We start from the raw sequence: 18,975 nt of genomic DNA on the forward strand, positions 1-18,975 counted from the left end.
ATTTCCAGCAGGGTTATGGGATGGAGCTGGCACTGGCGTTTTGGAAAGAGGCTGAGTTACAGATGTGAAGGAGAGCCTCTGGTGGAGCCATCGGCTCCAGGTGGTGTGTCCAGGGCAGGTTTTGTATAAAAGCTTTGAGTTGCAGGGCTTTGGGAGGTGGGGGTAGTTTGCATGTCCCATTGAGGGCCAGGAGTGAGGTGCCTCAACTCCATTCTGCTCGCTGAAAGTTGCCCCCCTGGATATTTTATTGCAGGATCTTGAAATAAAAAAAAAAAAAAAAAAAAAAGGCCTCACATTTAGCTAACCCCAGGCACGGGTGCCACAGCGCTGCCTTTACTTTCATTACAAGGAATGCAGAGGATGTTGGGAGCCCTCCCCCCGCCCGGTTTCCTCCCGAAAGCTGTGCTGCCCGGCCAAGACAAATATTGGGAGTAAACTATTGAACTTCCCCGCTCCCCAGTGCTCCCCGGCGCGGTGGGCGCACAGAGCAGCGCCTGTTCTCCCTGCACCACTGGTGGGGGCCGGGCAGGGAGGTGTGGATGTGTCCCCATGCCAGGGAGGTGTGGACATGTCCCTGTGCTGGGGAGCACTGCTGGGAGGCACACGGCAATGTGCAGTGTGACCGTGAGCCCGTGGCATCAGCTCATCGTGCCCAGCTCCATCCTATCCACCACCCCTGTGCTTGGGCTCGGTGGCAGAGTGGAGGGGACAACCCCAAAGGGCTCCTGTGATGGCTTGGGGGATCTCTGCCTCTTTGTGTGTGCTTTGTTGGGCTCTGCAAGTCTACAGTAGTCCCCGTGACCCACCTTTGCCTTTTTCTTCAGGGCTGGGGAGGATGAGTGGGCTTGGGGCAGGGACTGGGGGCTCTCGGGCTCTCCCATCCCATGTCCCACAGCTCAGCCATCAGCCCGCTTTCTGCAGGGCTGAGGGTTATTTACTGGTCTGCTCACAACTGCTCCCTGCCTCAGGAAGTCAGGCTCCCCAGGCAGCTCCTGGGGGCTTTAGGAGGCTGGTGCTGGCCCCATGGGATGTGGATCGCTGCCAGCCCTACGTGGTGCCCCTAGCATCACAATAAGCCCCTGGGACTCCCCAGTGGAGTGCCCCTGTCCCCAGGAGGGGTCCCCTGAGCAGCCATGGTGCCAAGCTGGTCACCATGGGGCAGTGTTGGTGGACGTCACCGCAGGTGCTGGCCTGGGTTTGGAGACCTCGTGGTGGCACCTGGTGACCCCGCTGTAGCAGGAGCACAAAGCCGGCATGGCTGGGTTGGCACGGCCAGGTTCCTGGGCTCCTGCTGGTGGCTGGGATTAATGAAGGCAGTTAAGGGGGCCGGCATTAATGAGTGATTTGGTGATTGCTCAAGGCTTGGCCTCGGCGAGAAGCTGAAGAGTCCAAAGGGCAGGCTGATACCGCCTGGTTCATGGTTTTCTGGGGGTGGCTGTGGCCGGAGCCCGTGCTGTCCTGGGCTCATGGGCCGTAGGCTCGCTGTAAGCAAGCACGAGCTCACGTGCAGGGTGTGCTCCGAGCCCTGCCTGGCACAGGAGCCATGGCTTGGGCTCCAGGGCCTGTCCTTGGAGAGGTGCTGGGGACGCCAGGACGTGCCACCAAGGCTGGCAGTGGTGCCACTGCTTTGGGACAGGGCAGGGCACATCCCCCTGGGGCTGCCAGCACTCGGCTGGGGCAGCTCCATGGGAGCCCTGTGCCCCTGGGACGCTGTTCCTGGTCTCTGCCTCCCCGTGGCCCAGCAGCATTCCCTTCCCTCGCCCTGGAGAGGTTCGTGGTGGGCGTGGGAAGGCCGTTTCCCCCTTCCCAGCAGCTGGAGCCCTGCACGGAGCGACCACCTCGCCTCCTTCCCTCCCACCTACAGGCAAGCAGCTCCCTCGGGCTCTGTGGGCTGCCTCTGCTTCCAGCAGGCAGATCCTGTGTTTTTCCTTGTGGACAAACCCCAGCCCACCAGGATCTGCGTTGCTGCCCCGTGTCCTCCTAGAGCTGCTCTGCTCTCCCCCTGCACGCCGGCTTCCCGGCTGCGAGTTCCCTTGGCAGATCGCGCTGGAAAAGTTGTCTCTCTGAAAGCAAACACATGCACGTGGCGTTTTCTCTCTCTCTCTCCTGCCCTGCCTCCCTCCGTTTCCCTGCGCCGCCGGGGCCAGCTGCTCCCCTGCTCCAGCCAAGCGCGTGGTGCTGGGCCTGGCTGCAGCCCTGCAGGGGTGGGAATGCGTGCGCTGGGGAGAGCGAGCTTCCCTGGCTGCCTGAACGCCAGCAGAGGGGGAGGGAGGGGAGAAAAAAAAAAAAAAAAAAAGAAAAGCAAAAAGGCTGGCTTTTGCAGCCTCTCGCCGAGAAATTCCCCAGCTGGGGGATTCCTGAGAAATGACACGGAGATCGCAGTGCTTGGCACCGCTGCTGGGCGGCAGGGAGCAGCGGGATCCCGTGGGGTCGGGCTGGGTGCGTGGCTCGTGGCGGTGCCTGCATGGGGCAGCTGCCCTGGCCTGCCTGGGGGGGCCATGCCCAGGGTGTGTGGCCCTTGCTGGGGGGCACCAGGCAGGGCACGGTCCTGCTGCAGCACCTCCCGAGAGGCTCCGTGGTGCTTGGGGGTCTCTGTCACACCGTGGCACGGTGCTGGGGAGCACGGAGAGGGGCTCTGCTGCTTCTCCACACCTTTTGCATCCTGTGTTCTCTCCTGCCTGGTGGTTTCAGGGGATGACAGCCTCTGGTGGGGTCTGGGTGCCTCAGTGCATGGCTCGGGGTGATGCAGAACGCGTTGCTGCTGGTTTTGGGGCTGATCCTGGCAGGGTGCCCTCTGCTCTTGAGGAAGTGCAGCTTTTTGGCACGGTTTCTGCTCTCGAGAGCTGGCAGAGCCCAGGCTGGCAGGCACGGGGTGCATTACCCGATGGGGAGTGTTACCCGATGGGGGCTTGCTGCCCCGTGCAGCTGTCCCCGCTCCAAACTCACGCTTTGTTTCCTGCGGCAGACCCGATGAGCTAAAACCTCGCTCGCTGAAAATATCCAAATTACCATATCAGCTGCAGCTTGGCTGTAGGTCCTGCTGAGTACCCGGGCTGGATGCTTTCCACTGCTAATTGGAATCACTTTGCTGTCTCTGAGCTTGCCTGTGATCCTCGTTTGCTCCCTTTGTGCTGCGCGTTGGCACAGAAAGCAGCGGGACACATCCAGGCAGCGCCGTGCCCTGCGTGCGTGCTCAGCACCCAGACCACAGCCATCAGGAATTGGGTGTTCCCAGAGCAAGGGCACAGCGCCTGGCTGCTGCGGGGCTGTGTGGGGAGAGTGCTGGAGCCCTGGAGGAAAAGCACAAATCTTTCGTGGCTTCTGCCCTTTTTAAAAAAAAAAATATATATATATATAATATATATGTATAGTTTTTTGATGTTTCTGTTATTCCAACCCAGCTGGAGGAATTTGAATAATTGAAGCAATTGGAATGATGGAAGCAATTTGAATACCCTAAAGCAGTTTGGGCCTCACGTTCGGGTCTGGCAGTGGAGGTGCTGGTGGGTCGGGTTGGTGACAACCAAACTGTGAGGTCGGGGCTGTGACAGCAGCAGGGAGCCTGGTTGGGGGTCACAAGGCAGGGAGGGGGCTGCCACGTCCTGGGGTCCCGCTGCTTCATCTCATTGTCCTTGGGATGCCCAGGTTGCGTGGTGGCAGCTGGCTGATTTTGGGTGCCGATGCCAGAGCGTTTTTGGGGTTCTGACTGCCCTCTGCCATTGCTGTGGGTCAGGGTGCTGCAGCATCATGCATCCCTTCTCCTCCGTGCTCCTCCCAGAGCTGCTGGGGGAGCTGAGACAACCTGGCACAGTCTGGGGTGATTGCAGGCTCTGCCAGGTGTTCTGTCACAGTGTTTTCACTCCTCCTTTTCTATCAAGGTGGTGATTGCCATGAGTGCTGCTGCAGTTGGTGTTTATCCCCAGGGAACGCTCCAAACTTTCTCTGACTGTTGTGATGTGGTGGCAGCGGCTGCTGGTGCCGAGAAGATGCTTGGAAAAAAAAAACAAGTTTTAAGAGCAACTGTCAGTCAAGCTGCCAGGGCTTTATTGGAAGAATGAAGCGAGCTTTTCTCTTTTTGACTGCTGGTGTCTAAGCCAGAGCACCTCTCTGGGTAGCGAGCAGGGTGGTAATTAGGGTTGTGGCTGTGCAGAAATGGAAGCAGCTTGTTTACTGTGTGGAGGCTGAGCTGCTCCTGCCCCAGGGGTTATTCCTGGCCTGGGAGAGGGGAGCAGGAATCCTGGCTCCTGCAGCAGCACCAGGGCTGCTGCAAAACCTCTAAATAAGAACCTCTAAATTTAACCGTGTGGCTGGGGCACCTCTGGGTGCTGGAAATGCCGCCTTCCTCCCTCAAATCCTTCCCACATCACCCCCAGCTCCTCCCTGGGGCTGCGAGGAGGGGGAACATCTGCTGGAGTTTCTGTGGGACTGCCGTCCCGCCAGCCCGGCCTCCCCTTCCCCCTCGTTATTTATAGCTTTTCACCAACATCTGGAGCTGAAGCCGCGTTTGGCTCTGGCTGTCTCCGAGCTGTGGGTTGGAGCTGGGTGAAATGCGTGCGGCCGCAGGCTCACCGGGAGCCCCCACTCCTTCCCCATGGTTTTTGGGGGGCCGCAGCATCCCGGTGGGGCTCTGGGGCCATCTGGGGGTTTAGGGAGCCCCGGAGCATCCCGTGCTGGGGTTTCCCAGAGCTGAGCAGCAAATCCCTGCTGGGAATAGGGCAGAGGGTGAGCGGCTGCCTCTTTGCAACACAGAGCCTGGGGGTGCTCTGCCTGCCCTGCGCTGCTCCTGCTGCTTGTGGGAGCCTTTGACATTTGTGGTCCCCCTCACCCAGCCCTGCCCACGGTTCCCTACTCCTTCAGTTCCCTACTCCTTGGTGTCACCGAGGTCCTTCAGGCCCTGGGGGATGCGAGGCTACAATAGCCCCCTTTTTGGTGCTGCTTTCCTGGGAAAACTTGAGTCATTCCTGGGGGAAGGGGAATGAAAACCGGCCCTGCTGTAGCAGGCGTTGGATGGCTGGCACCGCGGTGAATGGAGGCAGTAATCCCGGCTGTGGCACGAGCCCAAACCCCTGCATCTCACGGCGAGCGGGGCTGCAGGTTGGCTCCTCATCCTTGAAGCACAGCAGGCAGCAGGTTTCCATGGCAGGGACGTGCGGATCCCCCTGCCCGTCCCAAATCAGGGCAGTGAGCATCTGTGGGAAGTTACGTGCGTCTCCGCAGCTGAGCGAAGGCAGCAGCCTTTGGAAACGGTGGTAATAATAGTGGCAATTAAAGGCTGCCTGCGGCTCAGCTCCCGATGGAACTGTTACTGCCAAGGGAGGGTGCCCGTGTCGGGCGGGTGTCAATGGGGCCGTTGTTCTGGTGGTGCTGTGGCCCCAGCCCCTTCCTGCTCGGGTTTCCACCCCTCGGTGCTCCCCGTGCGGTGCTGGGGCTGTGCGGTGCCCTGCTGCTTGCTGGGCATCCCGAGGGCAGGGGTCCCCCTGTGCCACCCGGGCTTTGAGAGGCAAAGGAGCGAGCAAAGGAGCCGTTTTCTGAGCAAAACCCCAAGCAAAAGGAGAGGAAACGCCACGGGAGCCGACTTGAAAGAAAATATGTTAACAATGTAAATTAGGCAGGAACGCTCCTGCCTGTGTTTTCTCCAGCTCGGCTGGAGCAGAGGCGGAAAAGCTTGACGTGTCGCGGGGTGATCTGCAGCCTGGAGCGCGGCCAGGCGGGGCGGTTCTTTCGGGCCCTGGCTGGGTCTGATTCAGCTGCACCAGAACCCAGCAAAGCCCCCGAGCTGCGGTGTGCGCCGGGAGGGAGCCTGGGGCCAAGGGTTTGGGTTCAGGCAGCCCTGGCAGAGCGGTTTCCTCGCCTTGGCCCCTTTCCCAGCTTCTCCTCTTGTTGCGCCGCGGTGCATCGGCGCTTCAAAGGGCAGGTTCTGCTCACGTGGAGGTGATGCCTGCTCCTTAGCTGCATGGGAACCTCTTGGTAGTCAGAGCTGGTTGTGTTTATGGCGCTGGCTCTGCGGTGAGTGTGCTGAAGCATCCAGCTGTACAGAATGGGAAGGGGAATGGGATCTGATCTGTGCGTGAGTCCCAGTCACCGCAGTGACCTGCGCGGTGGTGGCGCTGAGCCCGGGGCCATGGCCACTGGCTGCAGCACTGCAAGCTTCGAGGGACAGCCTCAGTGCTGGAGCTGCAGTGAGATTGTGAGAACTGGCAACACCCAACCTTTTTTTTTTTTTTTTTTTTTTTTTAAGTGTTTCATTGTTCTTTCATATTTTGTTTGTGCTTTTTTTTTTAAATGAGCCGGCTTGAATAGTGTTTCCAAAACCTCTTCCCTTCCAAAATGACGACGATTTGCCTCAAGCGGTAGCTCCAGCGGGGGTGCAGCACCACGGCTTTGTGTCCATGCGGTATTTAGGAGCACATACACATCTGTACATATGTGGGGGTGTACATGGAGTAATGTTTGTGAGGGGAATACAGCCTGCCATTGCCTGTTAATCCCCCGTGTCAGTCAGTGGGCAGCTCAGGATCTGGATACCTAGGAAAAGGATCGCTTTGTTGCGTGCGAGTGGACAAATACACGGTTAATTTTTGTTGGCTCTCCTGTACGTGTGTGTGTGTAGCTCACACAAACCGGCTCTTATGGCCATGGCGTGGGAAGGCGGCGGAGCCTGGCGGGCGCTGCGGGGAGCGGGGTGGGAAGGCACCGTGCAGCCCCCCCCGGGGCTTCCGAGCTCGGGTGGGTTCCAGGGAGCCCCGATAACGTGCTGCCGCGGCGGGGAGCGCCTCGACGGAGGGCTTGGGTTTCACAAAGGCGAAATTCCTCCCGGGAGCTCAGGAAATATCTTCCCAGAACAGAACCAGGGAAGCGTTGGCACAGGTCGTAAAGAAAATAAATAGCAGAGCTGGCAAGAGGAACGGCGGCTCCGTGTCAACGAAGCACGTAAGTGCAAAGTGTTTAAGCATGTGCTCGAATCTGAGTGCGGCGAGGGGATCTTCGGTGTTTGCGGAGTCCCAGAGAGGGGCTTTCCAGAGCTGAGATCAGAGACCTGCTTTTTCCAACGGCTGAGGACCGCGGTAGTCGGGAGGTTTAACAGCCCTGCATCATCTCTGCAGAGGGGTGAGCAGTTCTGCCCGTGGATTTCTGTGTGCTGCTCGGAGCAGATGCTGTGGCTGAACTGGGGCTTCTTTTTTAAAATGTGGAATTCAAGGACGTTGAATTCAGGATGTGCTGGTGAGAGCAGAACAAGCCTGTGCAGGATGTGGTGCTGGGTACCCCCAAAAAAGCTGCTGCAGGAGTTGTCTTCTGCCTGGTTTCTGTGTGATTTATTTTGGTGACCCCGAGCCTGGCCACAACACCCCACTGGCTGGCACGGCACGCACAGGGAGCCGCTCTGTGTGTCTGTGACCCCTTAAAAATGGGCTAAGAGTAAAATAGCTCAAAACCTGAATTTCTAAGCCCAGGTAGGTGATGCTAGATGTGTTCCTTTCTTCCGGAGAGAGGCAGCCCCTTTTCCCAGCGCTTTAAGCCCTGTGCATCCCTTGGGGTCGCGCTGGGCCCTCGACACGCTGACCCTGCTCTGTGGTTGAATCATTTCCTGTTTTCTCCGGCTGTTGAAGAACTCCACGAGGCGAGCTGGAAGCGTTTGCAGAGGGTGAACTAACTGCACTGAGGCCATGGGAAAACACAGTTTGCTGAATCTGCAGAGTGAGAGGATCCGTGTGCGGGTCCTGGTGGCTGGCTGCGCTCAGCCGTGCGCCGTTGATCCGCGGGTGCCGTCCTCGTGGCTTTTCCCTTTCGAGAACCACTGTGTGCATCGAGGCATTGATGCTGAGAGCATCTCTGCAGGCAGGAGTGTGTGGGAAATAGTCTGTTTTTTCCCAGAACTTGTCATGGTAGCATCCATGCGCCCTGCAAGCTCAGGCTGACGAGGCTGTGAGGGCTGCAGTGTGTATCAGCGGTCACTGGGGCTTTTCTTCAAGCCCCCTCCTTGATTATTATTATTTTTTTTTTAAGCTGTATTGCAAAGTTGCTATTTGTAAACACTGGGGCCCTGCAGCCTGTGGAGCCCACAGAAGCCCCGTGCCCACGCTGGGCACTGCCAGTGGCAGCTCCTGCCTGGGAGCACTTCTTGAGGAGTTGGGCGCTGGAGCCCCGAGGAGCCACAGCATTGCCAAGATCTCAGTTGCTCGCCTCCCTCCTCATCTCTTCCCAGGCACGGGGTTAAGCTGTTCCAGCTGCTTCGTGGCTAGAAGCACCCAAGTGAGTTCCCCATCCACCTCCGTCCTCAGCGTGTATCCCAGTGCCGGGGCCAATCCTGTTGCTCTGTGGCAATTTTGCATTCTCCTTCCCAACTCAGAGTAGGCTGTGGTTATGCTGGAGCCATCCGCTGAACTCCCCAGCCTGATGTGAGCCCCGCCAGCTCGAGTATTTCATAAACAGCTCGAGGAGAGCTCTGTCGGGATATTTATTTACATCCCATTGAGCTGGCGGCTGTGCTCGGGGCCGCAGCAATGCAGGAGGGGGGCTCCCCGCTGCATTAAACCCAGGGACAGGGGTGTTGGGAGCTGTCTTTTCACAGCACCTTCTGGACAAGATGGGAACGTCGGGGAAATTTCTGCTTGGCTGCTTTATTTTAAATGAAAGGTTATAAGAGATTGTACCACAAATGCGATCTGGAAAACAAATATCTGAGGTCTAATAGCAGGAGGGGAGCAGCATTTCTTTTAATGCAAATTTCAAACCCAGCCACAGGGAATGTTTTCCTTAAACCACAGACCAAAAAAAAAAGAAAACCTGCTTCTATTTCTGAAGCAGCTCCTGCTGGAGACATGGCTGTGTTGGTGTGCCGGGCTGTGCAGGGGCTGTCGTGGGGCAGCTGCCTTTGTGGGAGAAGAAATGGCTCTTGTGAGCCTGCAGAAAACCCGCTGCTTGCTGCTCCCCCGGTGCCCTGCGGAGCCATAAAGCATTTTGCATGTGATGGGGGGAAGCACTAAACTCCTCACATGCTCCTCTAATGTTCTGCTGCCTGCAGCAAGCTCAAGCTTTACGTGCTGCAGGAACCCTTCTGAGCGGGAGCAGCCCTGTGCGTCCTGGGAGGGGAAAGCACCATGTGCAGGGGCTTGTGCTTTTCTTCCCCTCTGCAAAACCCAGCTTCTCTGCAAAGCTGGGACTTCTGCAGGGCTTTTCCGCCCAGCCCAGCTTGGTGTTTCTGTAAGTTCTCAGTTGTGCCAGCAGGAGATGGCTGCAGAGCGGCTGTGATGGATGGCTGAAGGTGGTCGGGTGGTCCTGCAGGTCCTCCCTCTCAGCTTGGGGCTGCTCAGTGCTTCCACTTATTTCTGGGGATTTTTTAGCTGGTCACAGAGAACTGGTGAAGTGGGGAGGAGCAGGTTTGGGGAAGGTGCTGTTCCTTGGAAGTGGGGTCACCAAGGGCAATCTCATGCACTGCCAGGGCGAGGGTGGCCCTGAGGGACGGGGTCTGCGCTGGCAGCAGTGCCAGAACCAGGCAAGACCTGATTCTGGGACAGAATGATGGATGGTGGTGGTGTGTGCAGGGCAAGAGGTGTGATTCCCTCAGTAATTAGGTGCTGTTGGGGAGCCATCCCGTAATGAGGCATCCAGGTGTGACAGCTTGGGACAGGGATGGGGCATCCTCCTCGGCCAGCCTGTCCCCACAGGCACGGAGCCATCTCTGCCATGGCCAGGATCGTGGCTCCAGAGCTGGGAGGGAGAGGATGGAGCTGCGTGCCGTGCCGATGTCACTGGGACCAAGGGCACGGCGCTGCCTTAAATAAATAACCAAGGTTAAGGTGCTGGCCCTGCCCGGCTGCGCTGTGCCCGGCCACGGGGTCGGGCGCTGCCCAGAGGGGCTCAGCAGCCCCCGGGTGGGGCAGGCTTATCTGGGCTGCTGCTGGAGAGAAGGAAATGCATTTTTTGTTGTTTCAATTTCTCTGGAATGGTTTTGGACAATTGGTTTTCTAAAATAAACTCAATGAGAGGAAATTCATTTGTTAACCTGTCCCTGTTTAGCTGGCAGGGGAGGATGGTGCGCAGATACGTTGCTTCCTTGTTAGTTTTAGTTATGATTCAGAACAAACCCAAACCTATAAATTAAACGCCGTGTTTTATCCCCCCCCCACCACCTTCTTCTTTCAATCAGGATTTAAACGGACAGAAAGAGCTGTGCCCACGTCTCTGCCACCTGAAGAAAGGCCCCAATGGCTACGGCTTCAACCTGCACAGCGAGAAGTCCCGGCCGGGGCAGTTCATCCGCTCGGTCGACCCGGACTCGCCAGCCTCCAGAGCGGGACTGCGGCCCCAGGACCGGCTGGTGGAGGTAATGCTGGGGGCTCAGCACACCGTTCCCATCAGCCTGGAGCTCTTTTGGGGTCCTGTGCCCCTCTTGAAAGTGGGTAGAGAGAGCAGAAGCACCGTGACCCTACAGATCAGCTGGGATGCCTGATGCTAAATCAAGGCCCCATCCCTTGATCTTTTCCATCAGATCCCTGTCACGTTCCCTCATAACGCAGAGCCTGATGCTGGTGCCCAGGCAGGGTGCTGGAACTGGGGATGAGCACGGATGGAGGTTTGGTGCCACCTCCCCGACATGGCCAGGCCGGAGCAGAGAGCACCCTGCACTTCATGGTGCTGGCATGGGGAGGTGGCTTTGTGGGGACAACTGGGACTGGTCCCATCCCAGCCACCCAGGGAAGCTGCTTCTGTCCCATCACCCCCATCTGCCATGGGCTTGGGGCAGCTCGGTGCCATCCAGCTGAGCCAACACGCTGCTGGGCAGGGCAAGCATTTGGAAACAGAGGGGGAAAAGCTCTGCAGAGAGGTCTTAAGGCATGAGATTGTGAAAGATTAGGGGAAAAACTGCTCTTGGAAGCGATTTTGTGTTCACTTATTGCTGAACAAGAGAATTTTTGATGTGGTTGCTGATCACCCTCCCCTTGGCTTGTTTGTGCCTTGCCATTTTTACCGAGTACTGAGTTCCCCCATTCAGAGCTGTGCGCTCCGGGCAGGGTTTGGGCAGCGCAGACAGACAGACGGATGGGGCTCGATCCTAGAGCCAGCACCCCAGGAGCAGCCCTGGTGCCTGCTTCAGCTCCTGCGTGCTGGGAGCACCTGGACACCCTGTGCTGGGGCTGTGGGTTATCCCTGCCCGAGCTGGGTACCAGCCCGTGTCCCCACCCCCGGGTCCAGAGGGACGAGGGATTTGCACGCTCGGAAGAAAACGCGCATCCTGCGGAGCCGGGCGGTCCCCGAGGTGGGGAAGTGAGCGAAGACCAAAGCCCTCGCCCTCTTTCCAGCCCCGTGAATAATCATGCAGGATTCCGTGGGAGCCGCCGGCTGCCTCCCGCCCCATGCCAGGGCTGCTCCCCGTGCTCGCCCCCAGCACCGCGGGGTTTTATCGCAGGGAGCCGCGGTTCAGAGCAGCACGATGTCACGGCGAGGGATTTTGTTATTTATTTATCGGCCCTTGGCCAAGTGCCTGGCGCACACAAAGCGGCGAGGGGTGAGCTGGAGAGCTCGGAAACCCAATCCCCCCGAGCCGGCTCTTTGGGGCTCTGATAAATATTTGATGCCCCCAGCCCTGCTGCACCCCCTGGGCGGGTTGGGGGTGCCAGAGGCTGCGGCGCTGACCGGGGTTTGTCGTGCGCAGCAAAAAACAGCCCTGCAATGAGAGTGGCATCGAGACCTTTTCATGTGGGACAATGGGTGTGTTCGTTCCTGAGCACAAACAATGCCTAGAAATCACGATTGTTCCCTTTCTGCCCGCGGAACAATTGGGAGGAGAGATCCTGACTGCTGGTGGGTCCCAGGTCGCGTGCAGCGAAGGGAAAATGAGTCAGTGCGTCGGGGACGGGGACAGAAAGGCCGAGCTCTGCTCAGCCACCAGGACACGGGAAATCCTCCCTTGCTCCTCTCCCAGAGGGACAAGTGGCCACAAGCCCTGTGGAGCAGGACATAGAGATCTCAGTGCAGGCTGAGGTGTTTGGGGCAAAGCTAAGGTGAATGAAATCACTGGAGGGGAACCTGCAAGTCCCTGAGCACCCGGGCACGTGGGGTGGTGGCGGAGGCTGTGGCTGGGTCTCGCTGCAGGGAGTTCAGGAGTTTTGGGCAGAGGTTTTTGGTGACACAAAAGGTGAGCACAGGGGTTGTTCCCCTGTCTGTGCTGCGGGAGCCAGACCTGGTCCTGATGGTGCCGCTTTGCAGGTGAACGGGATAAACGTGGAGGGGCTGAGGCACTCGGAGGTCGTGTCCCACATCAAGGCCAGGGAGAGCGAAGCCAGGCTCCTGGTGGTGGACCCCGAAACAGATGATTACTTCAAGAAGCTGGGGGTGACCCCCACCGAGGAGCACACCAAAGGTGAGACTCGGCTCTGCTAGGCGACCCCACAGCTCTCGTGACTCACTGGGACACTGGGTGGGATTTCAGAAGTGCCAGAGTCATGTTTCCCTTGTCTCATCCCTCAGTAGTTTCCTGAGCACCACCCAGCTATTTATAAGCAGTGAGAATACTTCCTAATCTAGCCAAAAAAACAATTTGTTATTTTTTGCACGGTGAATAATTAACCCAGGAACTTTCTGCCAGGAGGTGGCTGGGATGAGGAGGGTGCTGGGGTGGCGCCGAGCATATTGCTCGGGGAGGGATGCTCAGGTGGGATCTGTTCTGGTGGAGGATCCTGGGGCTGCTCCTGCTTTGTTTGCAGTGCCTGGGAGCAGAGCAGCCGGCCCCATAGTGCTGATGTGGGGCTGTAAGAGGGAGGACACCATAACCCCGCACCACTCTGTGCTCCCAAGACGGAGCCTGAAGGTGCAGGGAGAAACTCTGGGGCTGGCCCCATGTGCGTGTAGAGGGAAGGACTTCACGTGACAGCAATCACAGGGGCGGCTGCTGCAGGAAATGTTTCCCTTGCTGTTGAAACCTGGCAGAGAAAGCAGCCCGGCCGCTCCCCGACCTGCCGCGGGGAGGGAGCTGCCCTGCAGCCCAACGGGGGGCTCTGCTTCCCACGCTGCCAGCCCCTGTCCGACCTGAGCTCTGCAGGACATTCCCGGTCTGCCAGGTGCTCAATGCGAAGATTTGCCCAAAGGAACGGGTCAAACCGTGCTGAGGAGCACGCGGGGCGAAAGCGGTGTCAGATGCTCCGAAGCGGTTGAGGAGGAGCCGGTGCGAGCGCTGGCTGCTGGCACGAGCACAAAGGAGCCCTTGTTCCCTGCAGCGGGGACGTGGCCGGGGCCAGCCGCACGCCAGGGTGCGCGGGTGGGTGCTCAAGTGCTGGGCCCTGGCTCTGCAGCTCCCTGCTGGATGTTGGATGCTTTCCTCGGGGGTCAGCAAGGAGCGGGTCCGCCTGGCCAGCAGCCCTGCACCACTTGGGCTCGGCTGTCCTGATGCCACAGCGGAGGTTGTCACACCAGCACGTTTTCAAAGTCCATGTTTTGGTTTTATTAAATAAAAAAGAGCCCCAATTTACATTGGAAATACCTAAGTTTGCACTGACACATCCCCAAAATCAGCTCTTTATGAAGCCTGGCCAGCCCTGGATGTGATGCACGGACAGTGGCTTGGAGCTGTAACATCAGCAGCTCTGGGTTTCTGCAGTTGCAGGCTGCCCTTGGCTGCAAGCGCAGCTCTTGCTTCACTGGAGCTGCTGTTACCCAAGGCGTGCACGCACAGCATTGTTTTCTGCTCGGCCGCTGTGCGCTGGGGGCACCCTGGGGTCCCCCTGGGGTCCCACAGAGCCGATCTCACCCCGTGCCATGCACAGAAAGGGCCCTGTGCCCCCAGACGTGTTCGTGCTCAGTCGTTAGCCCTGTTGCAATTAGCACATCTGTGACACCACAGCTTGTCTGTCCCGGGCTGCCTCTAGCAATGGCTGGGTCGCGGTGACCTGCAGCTCATCTGCAATGAATTTGCCATTGTTTGGAGCGTTATTAGCGCAAATCGTTGGAACCGGGCAAAAAAATGGCAAGGTACATGAAAGGCGGGTTGTTTGCCCCGTGCTGTTGCGACACCAAGATGCTGATTTCAGCAAATAGTGTTGGGCTGGTTTTTAAGATTTCTGATTAAACAGCTCCTGAAGAAAAATTACTGAACTGTCAGAACTGGGAGTACACCGCATTTAGTGCTCACAGGGGGAAGCTGCTCAGTCCCCTTCCTGGAAGACATTTTCTTTTGATGAAAACAGGGAAATCAAAGGAAATTGAGGTTTCAGAAGAATGTGGTTGCAGAGGGCACGGGGGTACAGAGGTGTTTGCCTGAGCTCAGAGGCAGCGCGGGCTGGGTCTGGCTGCAGCTCTGAGGGAAGGGGTGCACTGGGCTTTTGGGGCTGGGGTGGAGACCCTGTGCCAGGAGGGGCTCAGCCGGGGGCGATGCTGGAGGGCACTCCCCTAGGAGCCCAGCAGTGTATTTATGAGTATATTCAACACATTTTTCTTTTGCGTGGCCCTCAGGTGTGGTGCCTCAGCCCCTGACGAACGGATCCGCACAGACACAGGTGAGTCCTCGCCTGTTCCCCGGGGGCTGGGCGGTCCTGGGTGGGCTCAGAGCAGAGGAAACCTCACAGCCTCCCTGAAGCTCATTTAGCTCAGCTTAACCACTGCTAACTAATTGTAATTGCTTCCTGATGCAGCTTTAATTTCGGGTTTGCACGAGGCTGGTGTGAGACCAATTCACTCCTTTTCCCCGGGGACAGCAGGAGGAGGTGGGCGGGCGGTGGGGACAGGGGAGCAGTGGCTCCCCCCACTCTGCCCATTTATTTGTGTGTTTTTTTTGTCTTTGCACAACTGGACTAACATTTTCATTTCCAATAGCTGAACGGAGGATCCACATCTTCATCTCACAGTGACCTTCAAAGTCCCGGGAAGGAATCAGAGGTAAAAACCCCGATCACACACCCTCTTCTTTGTACATGCTTACGTGTGTACGTGGTTGTGTTATGGTACTGGGCAAAAATGCCTCTAAATGTAATTTCAGTTTCAGATTGCAGACTTGGGTACACTTGTATCCACCCAGCAAGCAAAACAGGGAGTTTGCTTTCATGCCCTGCCCTGTAAATCTGCATGAAATGTGGCCGTGAGCTCCCGGCAGCTGCTGGCTCCAGCCCAGAGGCAGCTGCGTTCCTGGGGACATCGATGACCCCTTGGGTGGCCTGGCGAGGCCGTCCTGAGCACATCTGGCTGGAGTGTGTGGGAGCAAGGAGAGCTGCTGCCAGGGCTGTGTGTGCCCGGGGAGGGGGCCAGCAGCGGCACGCTGCCCCCAAACCCATGTCAGAGAGATGTAAAAGCATTCGAGTGTGAATTAAATACCACTGTGTTCTGCCTTCCCTTCTGCTTTCAGATGGGCAGGAGTGGAGATGGGTTAAGTGATGGCTTCAGATTGGTTCCAGTCCTTGTCAGGGGACAGGAGGGCTCTGCCAGCAGCAGCAGATGTCCCGTGTTAGGGGACGGTTTGCGAGGGTCCCGCTGCGTGCTGTGCCCCCACGGACTGGTGGGCTCCGTGTGCTCTGCCCTGAGGAGATGGGGCTGCCCCAAGGGCCAGCAGAGGAGAGCACCAAGGGGTAATGGCAGCGAATTAACTGGTGCTGTAATAGTTTGGAGGTGTAAGACAAAAGGGTGCCTTCAAGGGTTTTAGGTCTGAGGTGCCCAGAGCCTCTCGAGCATCTCAGGCTCAGAGGCCGCGCACGCCAGCTGTGTCCGAGAGCTGGGCCAAGCGCCTGCAGTCTGGCAGCTCTGTTTCTCTCTGAGCATTAAATAATACATGTCCTGCTCCTCGGCGATGGTGTGCCGTGCTAAGCAGTGCACGCCAACCAGTTAGCATCCAAAAGCCAGAGCAAAGCAGTTCTCTTGCAGGCAGCGCTGATGGGAGACCTGCCCATAGCTCCTGGCAGGGTTTGTGAAATCCCTTTGGAGCTTCGTGTACGCGTTAAAGCTGTGCCAGTGGGCAGGCTTGAAGATGTTTCCTTACAAATGAAGGTTTTTATTCTGCGTGTTTGTCTGCTGTTCACATGAGTGTGGTGCGTGCAGGATGCTGCTGCAGTGACTTCAGAAAGGAAAGCTGATTTCTGTATCATACAGCGCTCTTATTAGGCAGACAGAAGGATGCTCTTCCCAGTACAGTTCCCAAAGCAAAATGTGCCGGGCATGCAGGCACTGCCGGATCCTGGCTCTGGCTGTTCTCTGGAGCAAACTGGAGCCCGGCCATTTGAACACCTGGCTGCAACGGTGCAGGAACAACACCCATCGAGTGCAATGTAATTATTTGCTCTGTGGCTACGCAGATGCTGCTGCTGGTTAAACCATAGGCACGACATGGGGCAGGGGCTGCGACCTCCTCTAAAAACCTGCGAGTTTGCTTATCTCATACATGTGCTAGGAGATTTCTGCTCCCAGCAGTGTGGGGATGGGATGCCGGGTGGCTTTGGGCACACGGTGCCGGGGACAGAAGGTTGATCTTCCCTCTCTGTGCAGGATGGAGACTCGGAGAAGAGGGACCCGTTTGAGGAGAGCGGGCTGAGCCTGAGCCCCACGGCTGCCGAGGCCAAGGAGAAGGTGCGGGCCAAGCGGGTGAAGAAGAGGGCTCCGCAGATGGACTGGAACAAGAAGCGAGAGATTTTCAGTAATTTCTGAACCTCGCTGGTGGCACTGCCTGCCTTCCCCTGCACCTGGCCGGACGTTCAGAGGTGCTTGCGCCCTCTCCTTCAGTGTCCACGTGAGATGCTTTGTGCTCTGCTCTTCACTGGTTGCTTTTATGAGGCGTATTTTAAAGTCCTTTTTTTATTGATGTTATTATTATTATTATTGTTGTTGTTACTCACCAGCGATTCTCATAAGACAAATGTGACCAAAGCTCCTTTTCTTGCTTGCTCTTCAGCCCGGTCTGGCTGCCTGCTGTCCCCTGTTCCTGCTGAGAAAAGACTGGAAGAGTTTAACTCTCGTTTCTTACCTGCATAATTTAGGCTTTTATTACTTTTTTTTTTTTTTAATTGGGGTGTTAGTTTTGGTTTTGCGGGTGTCCCAGGCTGAGCCCCATGGGATGCTCTGTGCCCCTGTGCAAATGTCCTACGGCCTCACCGTGGTGGGTGGCCGGGGGGTGGCAGCAACCCCAGCCCCCGGCCTGCAGCTTTACCCCCTCACGATGGGAAAAGGGGCAGTGGCTGTAAATCTCTTGTGTTGACTTTGCTATTGAAATGAAAAAAGTTCTCGTTGGTGTTTTTTAATGAAGCCCTACCTGTTCCCAGTTAGTGTAGGAGCCTCCCTCCCAGCAGCAACTTCTGCCCCAGCAATAAAAGCCCCCTTTCACCCCCCTGTTCCCCCCAGGTTGCAGGATGTACAAGCAAGACAAACCCAGCACCAAATGCCCCCAGCCCCACGGTTTGCACAACGCAGTGAGAGGTGCAGGAGATGCTGCAGGGCCAAGCAGGTCTCCGGGGAGCCCTCGGGGCTGGCACGTGCTCCCTGCCTCCCGCTCCCCCCTGATGTCCCCCATCCCTGGGCAGGGCAGGCGGGGTCCCCAAAGCTCCCCAAATCTCAGTGGGGCTGACAACAGAGCGGACTCATAGTTAGGAGAGGGTCGATGTCCTGGGCGATTGCTTTGGCGCTGTGTCCTGCTTTAGTACCAAAAGCAGGGTGTCCTCAAGCCCTCGAAACCTATCTTTAAAGCACTGCAGATGAAGCCAGCGTAAGTTCTTTGGCTGTGACCAAGGAAGACGAAACAACGCGCTCACAGGCTGCAGGCGGAGGTGTTTCTCCGGGGAAGGTCTGTCTTTTGGCTCCCATGTCAAAACCGCAGGGGGAAGGGACTGGGCACAGTTGCGTGCAAAACCACTTTTTCCAGCTCAATGCAAATGGCAGCAATAACTTGGCCGTTGATGACTATTTTAAACAAAAGACTTGGCTGCGACTTTGCCCTGTATTATTCCCCAGAGCTGATGTATTACAAGGCAGAGGCCTTTGGGTTGGTCGGCGCGCTACGGGTGTTGTGGTGGCTCTGTGTGCATTTCCTAAATGCTGAACTAAAAGGTGCCTTATACCATTTGCTGCTCTCCTCAGCGGCTGCCCGCGGCTCAGCACAGGGGCAGCGCGGGGCCGGGGCGTTTGGCTGCGCCCCAGGGAGCTGCCGGGGCTGCTGCTGGCTGGCAAGAGCACGGAAACCCTCAGAGGTGAAGGAGATTTCTTTTTTACGAAGGTGCAAAGTGTTGATGGGCTGAACAGGTTGAAAAATGCCTTTGGAGAGGGATTGGTGAAGGTGTTTGGCTATTGGTGACGAGAGTGGCGGCAGGATGACGGCTCGGGATGCAGAGAGGTTTTTTCCCCCCACCAGGACTCTGCCAATTACTAGAGGCCTCTTCTCTACCCCACCTCAAAGACGATTAGCTCCTCTCTTTTTGGTCCCCAAAGTACTTGCTTCTGTAGGAAATCAGGAAGGACTGAAGGAGTCCTTCTTTTTCACGGTATGCACGTTGCTTCCAGTGCCTGCGTAGCCAAACCCCAGGCAGTGCTCCGGTCTGTGCAGGGCAGAGTGCTCCCCACTACACCACGAACTCAACCCACCGTGCATGTCAGAGAGCAAAGCCTCGTTTGTAAATACCACATTTCTCACCCAAGACTGGACCACTGTAGTTAAAGGGGGGAAAAAAGAACGCGTAGTTCTGAATGCAGATCAAAAGAAATCAGGTGTGCAAGTCTGTACTGATAAGATTTCAGAATCTTAATCTCTGCTTAGTCCATGGAAATTGCTCCTGGTTAAAGCACTTATCATATTTCTGACATCTTGTAGCTCAGTAGTAATTATTCAGTTCCTGTACATTTAACGTGGAAAAAAAATAAATCAATAAAGTGTAAGGCTGTTAGCTGCATTGTAAAAACAATGTACACTGTAATGTCAGTAATAAACTTTGTTTTCCCATGTACCACTTATTTGCTCGTTCTTCATCTGTTTGGTAGGGAACTTCAGAGCGGAATTACAGCCTTCTTTAGCACGTT

At 57.0% G+C, this 18,975-nt stretch overlaps 1 protein-coding gene across 1 annotated transcript in view; it reads left to right on the forward strand.

Annotated features, from left to right (window-relative positions):
* Positions 1-18,890, forward strand: part of NHERF2 (NHERF family PDZ scaffold protein 2) — a 32,651-nt gene extending 13,761 nt beyond the window's left edge. The window contains exons 3-7 of the mRNA XM_084295723.1: positions 10,148-10,324; positions 12,208-12,361; positions 14,446-14,489; positions 14,806-14,868; positions 16,462-18,890. Coding sequence (XP_084151849.1) covers positions 10,148-10,324; positions 12,208-12,361; positions 14,446-14,489; positions 14,806-14,868; positions 16,462-16,620 — 597 coding nt within the window. The 3' untranslated portion in view covers positions 16,621-18,890. The remainder of the gene's footprint in view (positions 1-10,147; positions 10,325-12,207; positions 12,362-14,445; positions 14,490-14,805; positions 14,869-16,461) is intronic.
* The last annotated feature ends 85 nt before the right edge of the window (positions 18,891-18,975 follow it).

This window comes from Netta rufina, assembly GCF_964035555.1.
Source record: "Netta rufina genome assembly, chromosome: 15".
NCBI classification, from domain to species: domain Eukaryota; kingdom Metazoa; phylum Chordata; class Aves; order Anseriformes; family Anatidae; genus Netta; species Netta rufina.